A 15,402-nucleotide genomic window follows, 5' to 3' on the forward strand; every position below is an offset into this window, starting at 1 on the left:
AGACTTTAGATTTTATAGCTATTAAATAGTTAATAGAGGTTTTTATCTTTTTAACTTAATTAGAAAACTTTTTAGAGGTTAGATTATTAATCTTAAATAGTTATAAAAGCTATAAAATTACTACTTTTATATATATATACTTTAAAAATAAGATATACTTATTATTCTTATTAATATATATATTATATATCTTTTAGTTACTTAATTAGTTAGTTTTTAAACCTCTTAAAATAATATATAAAAAAGAGCTTAAATTACTAGCTAAATAGGATATTAGTATAGTTATAAATAAGAGAAACTTTATTATATACTATAGTAAGATATATAAAGTAACTTTAATAAATAAGAATATTATTAGTAGTTAGAAATAGATTAGTTTATAGCTTATTAGTATAGCTAAACTTTTTATAAACTTTTTACTACTTAAGAATATTTTAACTCCTATTAAACTAATTAGTTAGATCTATAAAAAGTTCTCTAATAGTAAGAAAAATAAAAAATAAGTAGTAAATATATTAGTAATCTTTTAGTTAACTTTTAAAAAGAGGGATAAACTTTAAGATTAGTTTAACTTATTTAGTAAACTAAATAATAATAAATATATATAATACTTACTTTTTTAAAAAGTTTAGAAAAGCTTTAATAAAAAGGTATATTAATTAGTAGTAATTTAATAAAAAATTAAAGTATTATAAGTAGAGGTTAATACTAATAGAGCTAAGAAATAGAAGAAAGTTAAAATAAGTTTAAATTTAAAGTTTACTAATATTAAAGCTATTTAGAGGACTTAAATTAAAGTAAATAAACTTAAAAGTAGTATAAATAAATCTAATAAATTTAAAAACCTTAGTAATAGTAAAAGTTATATTATTATAGTACTATAATATATATAAATATTAGTTAAAGTTAATATATATAAATATAAGGGTATTAAAAGTGGGTAGCCGAAATGTGGAGGTAGCTGAGAAGTAGGTGTGGGATGTTATCATCCTAATCTCAAACTAATAGGAGTACGGCCGTGAGTCCATTCGTTAGGGGATGTGTGCGAGTCTTCAAGGAAGGAGCGGCCACTAGCTTGTGGAAGGCTGCCAATCCCTGCGCTGCTGCCTGAAAAACACGTGAGGGAATCTCCAATTCAGGAAGGACAGCAACGTCTGAATCTCAACCCAGGATGAAGATGGTGACCCTTTAAACACACTCGGGAGGCTCCAAATGATGAATACAGCTGTAGACCAAACCCTGCATCGCTGAGTCTCAATCCCAAAGCCATGGCCAGATACATCGCTGCCCACCAGAATCCTCAGGGCCCCGGAGACGCGCGACCAACCGCCTTGCAAATCATCGAGGATGAAGGACTTACTGGCGACGGGCTATCAGGAAAAACCGCACTTGTGACAGGAGCGAACAGAGGCATCGGGCTTGAAACAGCGCGAGCTCTACATGCAGCTGGCGCAACTGTCTACCTGGGTGTCAGAGACCTCGTGAGCGGTCGGGAGGCGATTGAAGACATCGCCGGAGCTTCAACTCCAGACAGTGGAGCATGGCTTCAACTGCTTGAGATGTCTCTTGACTCCCTCGCCTCTGTGTGCAACGCCGCTCAAACCTTCCTCGCAAAGACCAACAATAAGATCAACTTACTTATCCTCAACGCAGGAGTCATGGCGTGCCCTAAAAGCAGCACTATTGACGGGTTCGAAACTCATCTCGCGACGAATCACCTGGGGCATTTTCTTCTCTTTCGACTACTGCAACCAGCGCTACTGGCATCTTCATCCCCTTTCTTTAACTCTCGCGTCGACTCCGTCACCTCGTCTCTCCATCGACTCGGCCCGATCGACTTCAACGACTTCAACTACGACCATCAACCATATCATCCGCTGAGAGCCTACGCCAGGTCTAAGACGGCCAACATCTACTTGGCTAACGAGATTGAGCGTCGATTTGGGGATAGGGGGCTTCATGCACTTTCCGTACATCCAGGCAGCGTGTTGACCATGATTTCCAGGCACATGGAGGGTGACCCGCTGAAGATGCCTGAGGGAGACTGGGAGGATATTCGGCATTTAAAGAACGCGGCTCAAGGAGCGGCAACGAGTGTTTTGGCTGCGATTGGTGCAGAGTGGGAAGGGAAAGGAGGGAGGTATCTTGCCGATTGTGTTGACAAAGGTCAGGCGGTTGATCTCTCTTCTCAAACGGACTTGGGGCATGCTTCATGGGCTTTTGATGAGGAGAAAGCAAACAGACTGTGGGAAGAGTCTTGCAAAATGATTGGATTGGGGGATAGTGCTGAGGTCCCCTGCCGTGTGCAATAGTCCGTCATGACGTCCAGGAATAATTCCCAGGCACTTGCGCCTTGGCCTTCCTTCTCGAGACCTCCCTTGCTGACAACCAAAGTCCACCAATTTTCTCTGGAAATTTGATCACTAATAGTCAGCACTCAGTCGGTCACTTAACCGCATGACGACGTGAGACGGTGATACTTTGGGAGTATTGAAAAACGCCATTTGCGAGCATTGACGGCAATCAGAAATGGAAGACTACGTGACCTTATTCGCAGGGACGCGAGGAGACGGCTTCCGAAGATGCCTGCAAAATTCTGATCAGGTATCTATGGACGACATGCTATTGTGGACAGTTTGGGCAACATCGTTCAAGCGCAAGCTTAAGATTGCGTTACATCGCCAAATCTTGTCAACAGAGCATCAAACTGGTATGACGCCCAACAGTTGTGGAGGCAACGTTCTCCACCAGGTGGCTTGGTTCCTGTGTCCTATTTCTTTATATTGAAAAGGGTGGTCAGCGCTGCTAACCAATTAATTAAGCTAAATCTAAGGGTTAAATTTGACTAATTAACTCAACGATCATAATAGTCTTATTTGAATTAACTATTTTAATTAGTCTTAAATATAATTACTTAAATAAGAAGTTAGTAATACCTCTTATAATATTCTTAGAAAGTTAAAACGTATATTATATAATAATCTAAGGCTATCTAACTCTTTTTAACCCCTCTACTTAAAGTAGTAGCTATTTATAGTAATAATACTACTTTAAACTTAGTTCTAGAAGTATTAAGTTTACTTAAGCGTTAAGAGTATTATTAATAGCTTTTATAATATTAATAGAAGTTTAGTAAAACTAAATACCTTTTTATAGTTAGTTATTATTACTAAAATAGTAAAGATATTAAGGGTAAGTTTACTAAGTATTAAGAAGGTTTATTAATATAAAATCTACTATTAAATAGAGTTATTAATAAACTAAATAATAAAGAGATAGAAATATCACTCTAATTTATTAAAATTATTAATAGTAGTATTATAAGTCTTACTAGCTAACTATTAATAATATTTAGAGTTCTTAGCTTTTAGAGTAATAGTAATTAATATAAATATAGCTTATAGAGGTTATAAATAAAGCTATAGATTAGCTTAGTTAGATATATTAGTATATTATTATTATTAGTATTTATAAAGTCCTTCTTAGGTATTATATATCTATATATAAGTTTCTAAAGTATTCTAATACTTCTAAAGCTATTATAAACCTTACTTAGGATATAGAATTACTATAATAGTATAAAGAAGAGACTTTATAAGCTTAATATAGTATTTATTAAGTATTTACTAGCTATTAATAATTAATAAGTATAAATATCTATAAGAGTTAAAGTTAATACTTTAAAAGTATTATAACTATAAGTATTTAAGCTATAAGTAAGTAGAAATATTATTAATTAATAAAGACTATAAAACTATTATTAAGCCTTATTAAGAGTATTAAGATATTTTTATAAGTTAAAATAATTACTATAACTAACTTTTAGTAAGTTAAGTAGCTATATAGTTAATCTTAGCGTTAATAAAGGTATTAAAGAGCTTATACTAATCTTTAAAATAATCTAAGAGATACTTTATATCTATTAGAACCTCCTAAAGTTAACTATATTTATTACTTTTACTTTAGCTTTTATATCTCTTAGTTTACTTATAAAGTAGTTTAAATACTTTATATAACTTTATAAGGACTTACTAATCTTTATTAATAAGGATATCCTTATTTAGGATATAATCTATATTATTAAGAAGACTTAGAGTATAAAAGATATAACTATTAATCTAGCTATATTTAAGTAAAGCTTACTTAATTATATTATATATTAAGTTCTATTAAGTAGTATTACTTAATATTAGATTTAGTTTTTAGAATAACTCTTCTTATAGAGTAAAGTTAATATTATTATTAGTAGCCTTATTACTAATAGCTAAGAAGCTTTTAGATTATTATAGTAATAATCTAATATACTTAATAATATTCTAAAGCTTATTAATAAAGCCCTTCTATTTCTAATAAGTTAAGTTATCTTAAACTCTATTAGTATTAAGTAGATAATTAGACTCCTCTTTAAATACCTTATTATTAATATTATAAATAATAATATAACTAATAAAGTTAAGGATATAGCTATAGTATTAAATTTAGTGTTACTAAGTATTAGTTTTTATATATAAAGATAATAGAGAAAGAAAGAGAGCTTTAAAATAAGTATTATTATTTATAGCGTTATTAGATATAATAATACTAACTTAATTAATAAAGCTTTAGTTTATAAGAGTAGTATAAATAGTTATAGTAATATTCTTATTAAAGTAAGTATTAAACTAATAGTAAAAAGCTAATAAGTATTAAGTCTATTTCCCTAATTAGTTAATAAAGTAACTAAATATAGTAATAATAATATATTAATTAGAAGAGGTCTATAGATTAAACGATATATAAACCTTTATAAGTACTTTCTATATCTTACTTCTAATTTATTCCTTCTTAAAGATATAGAAGTAATATAGTTAAGCTTTCTAAGAATCCCTTAACTAATATATTTAGTTATAAATATTATAATTAAAAAAACTAAGTAAATACTATATATATTAATTACTAAATATTAAGAAAGAGTTATTAATATTAATAAAAAAGCTAATAGTTAGCTTTTTAATCTAAGAGACTCTACTATAAAGTATAGTAATAAAAGTAAAGTATTAATACTTAGAGAAGTACCTATTATCTCTAGAATTATTACTAAATAGATATTTAGTATAGAGGTGTTCTTTATAGATATAATAAGTAGATTTAAAGTACTTCTTAGTACTAAATATAATAGTAGCTTTTTATAGCTCTCTAAAGGTATTAGCTTTATTATAGCGTTAGTAAACCTAATAAATATTACTTAAATATATTATTAGTATATAAAAAAGTATAATAGAAAGTAAGTAAGTAATAAATATACCTCTAATATTACTTAAGAGGATCTTATAGATAAAGATACCTTTATTCCTAATCTAAGAAGTATAGTTTTAACTACCTTTTCTTAAGATAGCTTCTATATTAATATAGTACTACTTCTTCTAAATAGTATAAAGTAAGGCTTTAAGAGTAATATACTTATTAAAGTTAGTAGTTAATATATTATTAATAGTTAAAAAAGCTTAAATCTAAGTAGTAATTCCTTAAGGAGTTACTTTATAGCTAATAAAGTAATTAATATATTAGTTATATATTAGTAGAGGTATTATAATAGTAAAAGAGAGGTTAAAAAAAGTATTTAGAGGTATATAGAAATAAAGCTTTAAAGTGTAGTAGTAGTAGTAGTAATAATAATAGTATTAGTAATAATATTAAAAAAGGTTATTTTTAAAAACTAATAAAGAGGTTAAAAATAAACTTTTTTTAACCTTTAATAAGAAAACTAAAAATATATTAATTAAGTAGTATAATAAAAAGTATATTTCTAATACTTCTAATACTTCTTAATAATAAAGCTAATACTACTAAGAAATACTTAGCTTTATTCTACTACTTATTAGTATAAAAATATTACTAAACTAATATTATTAACTACTTACCTTTTTTTTTTTTAGAGATATATTATAATAAAACTTAATAAGCTAGTAATAAGTCTATTATATAAGGAATTATAGAGATATTAGTTTAAAACTAGCTTAAGTTATTAACTATAATATAAAAACTTAAAAAGTTATAACTTTAAGCTACTAGAAAAAAATATCTAATTAACTTTTTTATTTTTTTATTAAATTTTTTAAAAATTCTAATTAGTTTAGAAGCTAGATTTTTATTCTTTTAAGTAATATTAGTTTAATTAAGATAGTTAAACTAAAAGTATTATGAGTTTAGCTAATTAACTCTAAAAAAAGCCTCATTTTAATTAGCTGATTAATTGATTTAATTGATTTGGCTTGATTAGGTAGCAGCGCTGAGGGTGGTAAGGTATACTGAATAAGAGCTGATCGTTAAGTCATCTAGACTGCACAGGACAGTCCGCCTCACTCTGGCTAACTGCTGGAACAATGTCCAACGTGGGACTCTCCACGAATAGTATTAACGCTGGCGGGCATATATAGCCTGAGATACGTTCATCTTGCATTCAGTGTGACTGGTCAAGGGGGGAAAAGATAGTTGTACATGCGCCTAAGTCGAGGATGAGAGACCTTGGCTTACCAGGATGTGGGGGTGCTCACGCCTAAAACTTTGTTCACCTTCCTCATGAACTGACCAAGTACCTCTCGCTTCACCAAAAGCCATTGCAGTAGCATGGTCCAAATGCGGCACCCTGAGCGAAGCTGGAAACTCGACCATCATGCTGCATATGCATTGTAAAGCGGCTTGCAGATACCATCATACGAACATGTATTCAGATGCCAAGTTCCTCACCTCTACAGATGAGTCCAATCACCGCAATGTGAGCTGCAAGTCTGTGGGGTAAGGTCTCATCATGAACTACGGCGGCTAACGCACATCTAACCCTCGATCTCAGAACTCCTTCTCTCGATCAAGGACACTCGATCCGAACCTACATCAACTACAAGCCAGTGAATTTTAATTGGAGTAGGAAAGAGACAATATGCCTACCGAGAGGCGGGGGTCATCTCGGCCGCATCTGTGTACTACGACCACCAGCGTCAATTCAGCACCTGGATCGGGAGGGATACATATTCAACCACGGCAGATCGTGGAAACGGCCAAGCTGCGAGCTGAAAACGACCAGCAGAAAGCTGCATATGTATGGTATGCAGGCGAAAACTGATCAGGCTCGTACTCGGCTCTGACTTCGGCTTACACAGACTTGACCTATACTACAAGTAGTTTGACAGTCACAGGAGCTCTTTCGCCCAACGCAAGATGCAAGCAGGGAAACTTGTTTTTTTGGCACCAATCTGCCTCTTTTCGCCTGATTCTGAAGAAAATTGACCGCAAAAATTGCTCACATCACGGAATTCCCGAACACTATTTCGACGATGTCGTCTTCAAGACCTGAAGCTGCTGACAGCATGCAGGAAGCTATCAGTTACGCCGCGGAGAAGGGCAAGATGCGAAAGACGTTCTTTTCGTTTGGAGATGAGGGTGTCACTGCGACCGTGGGCTCCAATGGGCGCTTGTTGCGGATCAGTCGACATTTTCCTGGGGAAAAGACCGGCTTTTGCGTAGATGATCCAATGATGCCAGAGCCTTGGCTGGTTCAGAGTCGCTTCAGTACCCTTCTGAATTGGGCCGAACACCCTGCCATGGGAGGAGGAATAGGCCCGAGTATCGACGGCTCCCCGACGGAGACAATTGTGAATGATCGATGGCCGACTTTCGAGGGGAATTGGAACGACACAGCACAGAACGGAAACCAAAATGAAATCCATTTCAGACTACAATACGTAGCATCAAATGGCACCATTTACCAGAGATTCGAATTCGGCAGCACCAAGGCCATCATGGATAACAATGACCAAGCAGATCTGCGTGCCCTGCCTCAACTTCAGGTCAACGCCAATTTATTACTGAGGGACCTTGACTTCGTCGACGGAGAAAACACGTTCAACAAATTCGACTCCAACCACCACTGGTATGCTTCGTCTCAAGACGGCGATCGACTCACCCAAGAGCATTACCGTGGAGACAGCAAGATTGTCCTTCACATGGACCTTCATACACAAGCTTCGCTTCAATTTGTTCGAGTTGGCGAATCAGGGGGAACAGATTACGCTATTATCTCGAAAATGACAACAGAGGGAGCCTCCATAGTTCCCGGGCCAACCTTTACTTTCGTCCTCGCATACACACTCGAATACGTTTCTGTAGACGAGCCAACTTCCTTCACCCCGCCACCATGGGAAGAAGTGTCTGTCAACATGAATAGGCTCCTCCAGCCGCGCCCCAAATTCAGTTTGACGGATGGTTTAAATCCTACACTGGACTTCTTTCTGGGAAGAAACTTGGAACATATTTTGTCGGTGTGCAGCATTCCGATTCCAGATCCTGAAGCCAAAGAAAACCCTTACTTTGCCCTCACCTGCGGCGACGTGGAAAGCCATCGAGTTACGACACCCGCCAGTTTGTAAGTGTACACGTCCATCCAACATGACTCTTTGATCTAACAAGAGGATTTAGTTACGCTTTCCAACTCTTACTCATGGCCCTCGACCACTTTCAAGTGGCAGAGAATGTTGAATCGTGGCACGAGGATGCATCCATCTTCAGTGATGCGGCACAGGATTACCTCTCCATGATGAAGAAACGTATCTGCCGGGTGTGTAGCGGTCATGTCAGGTGGTTATTAGCAACTGCCACCAAGTCTGGAGAATTCCATTGCCCCAACTATTGGGTCAGTGGTGAGGAGATCTCCGGTTGGGAGAGCAACGAGTATCTACCACGAAAGTTTCTCGCCAACGCCCCATTTCAGATCATCAAGGCCTGTGAATTCTGGAAGCGCACCCGGCAGTACGATTTGGAATTACCAGTGGATGAAGACGACCTGAAACAAAAAGTTGAGATGTGGGTCGAGGACCTCGATGACATCAACAAGATGGGACTTTACGCGTTCCCTCGTCACGACACGGAACCGATAGACAGCTTTTACCTCACTGACCACGCGTTAATTTGGCGTGCTATTAGGGCCGCGGAGATGGTTTTTCCCGACCACACGTTCAAGGCTTCAAGCTCGAACACCTCCTATTCATCCCAAATCCTTCGACGCAATATCATACGGAGGTTCACCACAGACAATCCACAGGTCTACAAGCGAATGATTGCAGTCACTCGAAGTCCCATTCAGACCCGGTTTCTCCTCAGATCGAGGGATACCGCTCTTTTCTCTGCGGCGGAATTAGGCTTCTTTGACACCATTGATTCTAAACACCGCAGCGCCAGGCGAGAAGTCAGAAACAGTTTATGGATGAATACTCTAGACTGTCAGAGGGATCACGAGGAAAACCAGGCATTCCTCAATTGGCGCGATCCTCGGAGATTTGCCTTGTCTATCGTTATGGCCAAGGAGCAACAAGCCATGACCTCGCTGCCCGGAGATGAGATGTATGACCACGCCCTATCGGTCTTGCTTATGAGCTCCTCCGAAAATGGCCTCTTCCCAGGATGGCTTGACCAGAACGGTGACCCGGCCATTTACGACTCTGAGAAATCGAGAGACAGCTACTGGGAAGTGTCCTTCGAGATACCATACCTCCTGTGGAAGTACGGTCACGAATCTATCAAAAACCCAACATTCCCCTCCGACGACAGGCATAATTCTTATTCTAATAGTGAAACAACGTTGAGGCGTATTCAGCCATTCAACTGCAATGTGGACAAGGCCAACATCGTGGAGCTTGAGGATGAGTGGCTTTATAGAATGCCATCCTTCTTCATTCAGGAACCGCACAATGGCATCTCGGGGAGCAGGACCGAGACCAAACAAGTCAATGCTCGGGATAGTGCCAGCAATGGAAGAGGAAACTCCTCATTTCTTGGGTTCTTGGTTGACGTTTCCAAGTCGCATCTTGGAGATGAAAAGGTGCTGTATGGGGAAATTGGTCCAAAAGAGGTAAAGATCATTGATACCGAAGCGGAAGTCATCACGTGCATGCATTCGAGTACGCGCAGCATTGAAGATGCCAGCAAGAGATTTTTGTTCTACCTCACGGATACGCCAATGGAAATCGAGCCTCCTCAAGATACTGTTTCGGACGATAAAGCTAAAGGGCAGCATCTTGAAGACTTCGTCACGAGACACGCACGTTTCGTGAGTCGCTTCACGGAAACAACTTCAGCTATATGCAACACTTGGATAACAGAAGTTCATTTATCATTCTACCGCCTCGGCAGCATAGTGAACGGTAGTTCGCCAACAAATATGGATTGTTGCCAACGGTCTCCGAGCTTACCAGGGGCGCCAGGAAGCGGTGACGAAACACCTTTCGTAAAGGTTGCTGTGAGTTTCCAATTTGAAGGCGACTTCTTTGACCGATACTGGACTTGTCGCTTTTTAGAAACCGACCAACGAGAATACTCACGGAGAGTTCCAGTCACAGAAGGATGGTTTGAAGGTCACGGGCCAAAGAACGAACTTTTCACTAGCGTTCTGGAAGAGCATGTGTCTCAATACCGGGACGGAAACATACGTCTCGTTCATGACGAGGATGGGAAGAATTGCATAAAGCATTCTTGGCAGCAACGTCGAGTGTTGGAACTAGTTCTTTTCGGCAAGATGCTACGAAAGATTGATGTTGCTTCGAAGGTGATTCTTTACGAAGCTTGGTTGAGCCTTCGGGATAACTGCAAAATCAAACCCGACGACTATGAAAGATGTCTGGAAAGGTTGGACGATGCGTTGCACGACGCCTTCCTTGTCCCAACAAAAACCACCATGACCTCGAGAAAACGATTTGAGCAAATCCAACGAGCTCTTAGAACAGTAATCGCCAACCTCGAAGGAAATATTGCACAGATTTCCCTGTGGCAAAATCGAGAAAAAGGCCTGCAGGCGGAAAGACCCCGATGGAGGTTCCAGCACGAGATTCAGTTCCGGGATGTCATACGGCGTCTGCAAGAATCTAACGAGCACGACATTCTCCAACTTCATGGCCTTCTTGTCAAGATCACCAAGCTTGAAGAATCACTCGTCATTAAAATGGACGTGGCGCTAAAAGTCCGAGAGGAGCAGAGCTCAATTTTCACCGATGCCAATACTTATTTTCTACCGCTTACGTTTGCTGCCAGTATCTACAGTATGAGCGAGGCTCCATCTAGTCAAACCTTGTTTTCCATGACCTTGACTGCAATCGGGACTGCAATCGCAATTGTAATCCTAGGGCCGGTATTGAAAACTATAACGTCCGATTATGAGTTACGTTGGGTTTTTGAGCAGTGGGAGGGGTTAATAATGACGGCGATAAAGGTGGCAATTTATGTGAGGGAGAAGCTGAAGAAAAGTCAGGTGAATCCGGTGGCGGAAGCTGGTGACGTGGAACAAGGTAGATTATAGACTACGGCTCATCCAAGAATGGGGGTTGTCGAACAAGACTGAAGACGGACCCGAGTGTAGCAACAACAGGGTCGAGGGTATGAACAACCCCTAATAAAAGTCCATGGCTTAGGTACACGAAGGCTTCCGTTTGGAGTTAGAGGAACACATTATATAGAAATGACACAGTCTCTGAAGCAGTATAGCAAAAAGAATGTCCTAGAACTCAACTGCGATCGCATGTGTGGAGTCGATGATTGTTGGATTTCGATGAAAAAGGTCGTGATATTCAAAACTGGCACCACTTTTCGCGTGTGTCATGTTCATTCCCAGAGATCCGAAACCTGGCCTAAGACGGTTTCTGTATTTAATGTCACATTGCTCTTTCTTTTCAGATTAAAGCATGACCTCTCATAAAAGTCAGTTGCTGTAGTCTCATCGCCAGGTCTCATCACCTCTCGCTTCCTGGAAGTCATCGTCCATATTTCATCCACGCAATCGCTGCCCCGACAAAGAAAATGCCTGCCCAGATGAGATTCGTCAACGCCCCTTCAACCCATCTCTTCGTCGCCATCTCCTCCCTCGCCTTCCACCCTCCTCCCAGTCCTGTCGCATTCGCATGAGGAAACGGCTCGTCCGGAACTTCCTTCCCTAGGAACTTGCAAAGCGGCTCCCAACCATCATCAACAGACCACTCCAGCAACCTCTCAGGGGGCACCATGCCGCGGATCATATCGCAATGTTCTGTGTCACCGTCAGCTCACCTTTCACACAACCCTCTTCCCTCTTCAACATCAAGTAACTCACCTCGATAAACCCACTTCCCATTCCTCTTAATAGCCCCCGCCATATCCCCATCCGGCGCCCTAAAAAACAACGCCCACAAAAACCTCTCATACACATGCCACGCCCAAAACGCCTCCCGATCCAACAAACTCGCCACCCAAAAGCTCCAGCTCTCATTCACATGCACCAGCGTCTTCACCGCACTCTCATGCCACCCCTCCAGATCCCGTCTCACATTCAGCACCACCTTCGCCTGCGGGTACGCCCTCACCATCTCCGGCGCGAAGCAGCTCGCCGCCGCGTCCGTCACCGCGACGCAGTGCCCGATCAGCTCGTCAAACTCCTCCGCGGAGATGCTCACGTCCCCCGAGTCGGGCGCCGGGTTGTCGTGCCCGAACCACTTCTTGCGCGCGAGCTTCACCCAGCCCGGGGCGGGAATCGGCGGGTCCTCGTAGACGATGTCCCAGCCGTGGTAGGTGTGGTCGTAGCCGAGGGTGAGGAGGGCTTGCTGGAGGGACTCGGTCCCGGAGCGAGGCGGCCCGACGCAGAGGACTTCCATTGGTTTTGTGCGTTTGCGAGGAGGGTAAGGGGGGAGGGGGTAGATGTGGTTTTCGAGGATGGACCACCACCAGGCGTTCATACTCGAGAGAGGGGTGAACATCTTGGTGTTTCTTGATGGGCCAAGGCCGCCTTTGGTGATATGTCGACTAGATCAACCTGACCGGCTTCGATTCCTTCTAGAAGGACGGTCCCAAACGTCCAAACACCTACGAAACTAGCGGCCGACCGAAGATGTGTTTGCTGTAGCCAAAGAAAGACAGGTTGACAGAAGCCGAGCGTGCATACCCGACCCGCGCCGGACTTCAGACTACACCCACGAGAGTGGGAGCCAAGAGATATTTATATCAGCACCAGGTTAGCAGTAGCAAAGAGTCAAATGATTTCTCGCAATCGCAAACCCGCAAAAAACAAATTTCACATCGACGATGGTTTCATGAAACAAACAAGAAAAGACACATGTGGACAAATGTGTACGTCAAAGCGCCTGGTCTTTTGTTTGCCCCCATGGCTGTAACTCGTATGCAACGTATGCAAACACACGCATGAACCATCCCTACTAATCCCCTTGGTTGAATTAACCAGGATTTCAGCGATGCATTAATTGTGACATGTCATGTCATGTACAAGAAGTGTTGCTGTCAAATAGCAGACACCAAAGGGAGTGGCATGAAGAACCGGGTAGAGTTATTCTGTAACGGGGCGGTTGTTCGGAGGCGGCGGGTTCCCTGCAACACATCAACTGTCTCCACACCTCCGTTTCCTCTCCCCCCTTCTCCGCAAATCGCCAGTGCTTGCGAGCCCCCGGGACGGCTGTCTATTTGCCTTCCCAAAACACTGGTCGGGCGGTGGCACGCGACAGGGTGGGCTGCACGGTGCAGTTCGGCACAGAAAAGTCAAAATGCAACCCGAAGAAGGTCAAAATGCCTTTAAGAGGATTTTTGCCTGTTTGGGGTAATCAAAAGGAACGCCGCACTTCAGCGGGGCGTAGGAATACATAAACCGGGGCCATTCGATGAACCGACCGGTGGCTAAAAAGGGGGTTGATGATGGTGGACATCATCAGCCATGCTTGCATACCCAGTATCCCGCCTTCGCGTCGCTCTCCATCGCGAGCGAGCGCCAGAACTTGGTCCATCCGGGCCGTCCATCGCTCCTAAGATGCTCAACCTCCTTGACCTCCTCGCCCCGTTGCCTCTCCTCCGCGGCCAACAGCGCCGTGTAGAGAGACTGGTAGAAGAGCACTTGCTTCTCAATCCCCAGCGGCAGCGCGTCGATCGGCCCGAGGACCACTCCCTCCAGTTCGTCCGCGTCGACCTCCCCGAGTGTGGAGATGAGCAGCGACGTTACATTCGGCTTTGGCACGGGAACGCGTCTGACGGACCCCTCAAACGAGATGTGCAGCCGCCGGAGCGCGGGAAAGGTCGGAGCGATCTGATTGATGATTTGGAGGTACTGATCGCGGGGGCTCAGCGCGCGCAGCTCCGTGATGAGAGGGGCGCCTGGCGATGGTCGCGGAGCCTTGTCGAGGGTGCGGTCGGTGAGAGACTCGTCGCGGTCCGGTATGCGGATTTCCAGCGACGTGATCCAGTTGAGGTGCGGCGTGGCGATGGCGTAGGGAAAGTACATGGACTCCAGCCTCTGCTCGAACTTGAATGTGTTACTGGCGTACAAGACCTTGATCGTCTCTTCGTAGCTGTGGTGCATTGTCAGTCCTATCGTCTGATGTGTGTGCTTCCTAAGTCTCATGTCAAACTCACGCTCTCCGACACGTCAACAGCCACGGCAAGATTCCCAAATACGTCTCCTTAGGACCGCACGTCTGGAAGAATCCCCTGGGGCATTGGTCTCCCAGCTTCGTCTCGAGCTTCCGGTCATCCGGGGCGCAGACGCAGCTCCACCAGTACCACTGCGGCGTCATGCTCGCATCGACCGATGGCGGGTCCATGGGCGACACGCCGGGCGAGTGAGGATACCATGCCGGCACTGGCTGGTGGCCTTTCCGCCACCGAATGTCGGGCTGCAGGCTGCGGCGGTACAGGAGGTAGAGGTGGAGGATCTTGCTGCCGAATGCGAGCTGGTAGATGTGATAGCGCAGGTCAAAGGTGAGGACCTCGAAGAAAGGGCCCAGCGAGATGTCATCGCCAGTGCCGGCGGGGGGTTTTCCGGTCAGCGGACGCGAGCGAATGGCCAGGGTTGAAGTCTGGGGTGCGGCGTCGGCTGGATCGTCGTGGTGCTGGATCGCCGTTGCCGAGGTCGCCTCTCCCGCGTCCGCATCCGCATCCGGAGCGGTCAAAGGCGCGTCACGCGGCGGCAGCGGCAGCGGTTCCAACTGAGAGTCGCGACTCGGGCTTGATGCGCCGAGATGCGGTTCTGACATGGCTGCAGAGTGATTGATCGGCCGGGTGGAGAGGCGATCAGGCGTCCTGCATCTGCTGCCTGTGTTGTTTCTTCGAGAAATCGCTGCTGCAAGTCGATCCGACGGAGGAAACAGGCTGCTGATGAAATTGTGGTCAGGTAGGTGCCGTCAGGTACAACTCACGCTGCGCTGCTTCTCAGCCGGGAGCGACGCCGAGCAAGTACCGAATCGGTGCGACTTCCCTGGAAATTGGTGATAAGGAAGGCGCGCGATACGTACCGAACCGCAACCATCGGACTTTTTGGGTCTCAGGTGGAACTGCAGCACTGTGTGAGATCTCCCTTGCGGATGTCCTTGTCGCCAAAAATAGACTCGAAATGCGATGTCGAGGAGGCCCACA

The 15,402-nt window shown here is 42.5% G+C and overlaps 3 protein-coding genes across 3 annotated transcripts; 1 reads left to right on the plus strand and 2 right to left on the minus strand.

The window, feature by feature from the left end:
- Nucleotides 1-1,268: 1,268 nt before the first annotated feature.
- CGCS363_v006279 (Short-chain dehydrogenase TIC 32) lies at nt 1,269-2,179 on the plus strand (the record flags this gene model as incomplete). The annotated part of the gene is made up of 2 exons (XM_036638128.1): nt 1,269-2,112; nt 2,172-2,179. 2 exons carry the CDS (start codon nt 1,269-1,271, stop codon nt 2,177-2,179), a joined length of 852 nt encoding a protein of 283 aa, XP_036495958.1.
- A 9,592-nt stretch (nt 2,180-11,771) lies between these two features.
- On the minus strand, nt 11,772-12,746 carry CGCS363_v006280 (uncharacterized protein; the record flags this gene model as incomplete). The annotated part of the gene is made up of 2 exons (XM_036638129.1): nt 11,772-12,043; nt 12,107-12,746. 2 exons carry the CDS (start codon nt 12,744-12,746, stop codon nt 11,772-11,774), a joined length of 912 nt encoding a protein of 303 aa, XP_036496806.1.
- A 959-nt stretch (nt 12,747-13,705) lies between these two features.
- CGCS363_v006281 (uncharacterized protein) lies at nt 13,706-15,023 on the minus strand (the record flags this gene model as incomplete). The annotated part of the gene is made up of 2 exons (XM_036638130.1): nt 13,706-14,339; nt 14,404-15,023. The coding sequence occupies 2 exons, from the start codon at nt 15,021-15,023 to the stop codon at nt 13,706-13,708; spliced, it is 1,254 nt and encodes a 417-aa protein (XP_036496807.1).
- Between the last annotated feature and the right edge of the window lie 379 nt (nt 15,024-15,402).

Source organism: Colletotrichum siamense (assembly GCF_013390195.1).
Source record: "Colletotrichum siamense strain Cg363 chromosome Unknown KSG_Cg363_contig04, whole genome shotgun sequence".
Taxonomy (NCBI): domain Eukaryota; kingdom Fungi; phylum Ascomycota; class Sordariomycetes; order Glomerellales; family Glomerellaceae; genus Colletotrichum; species Colletotrichum siamense.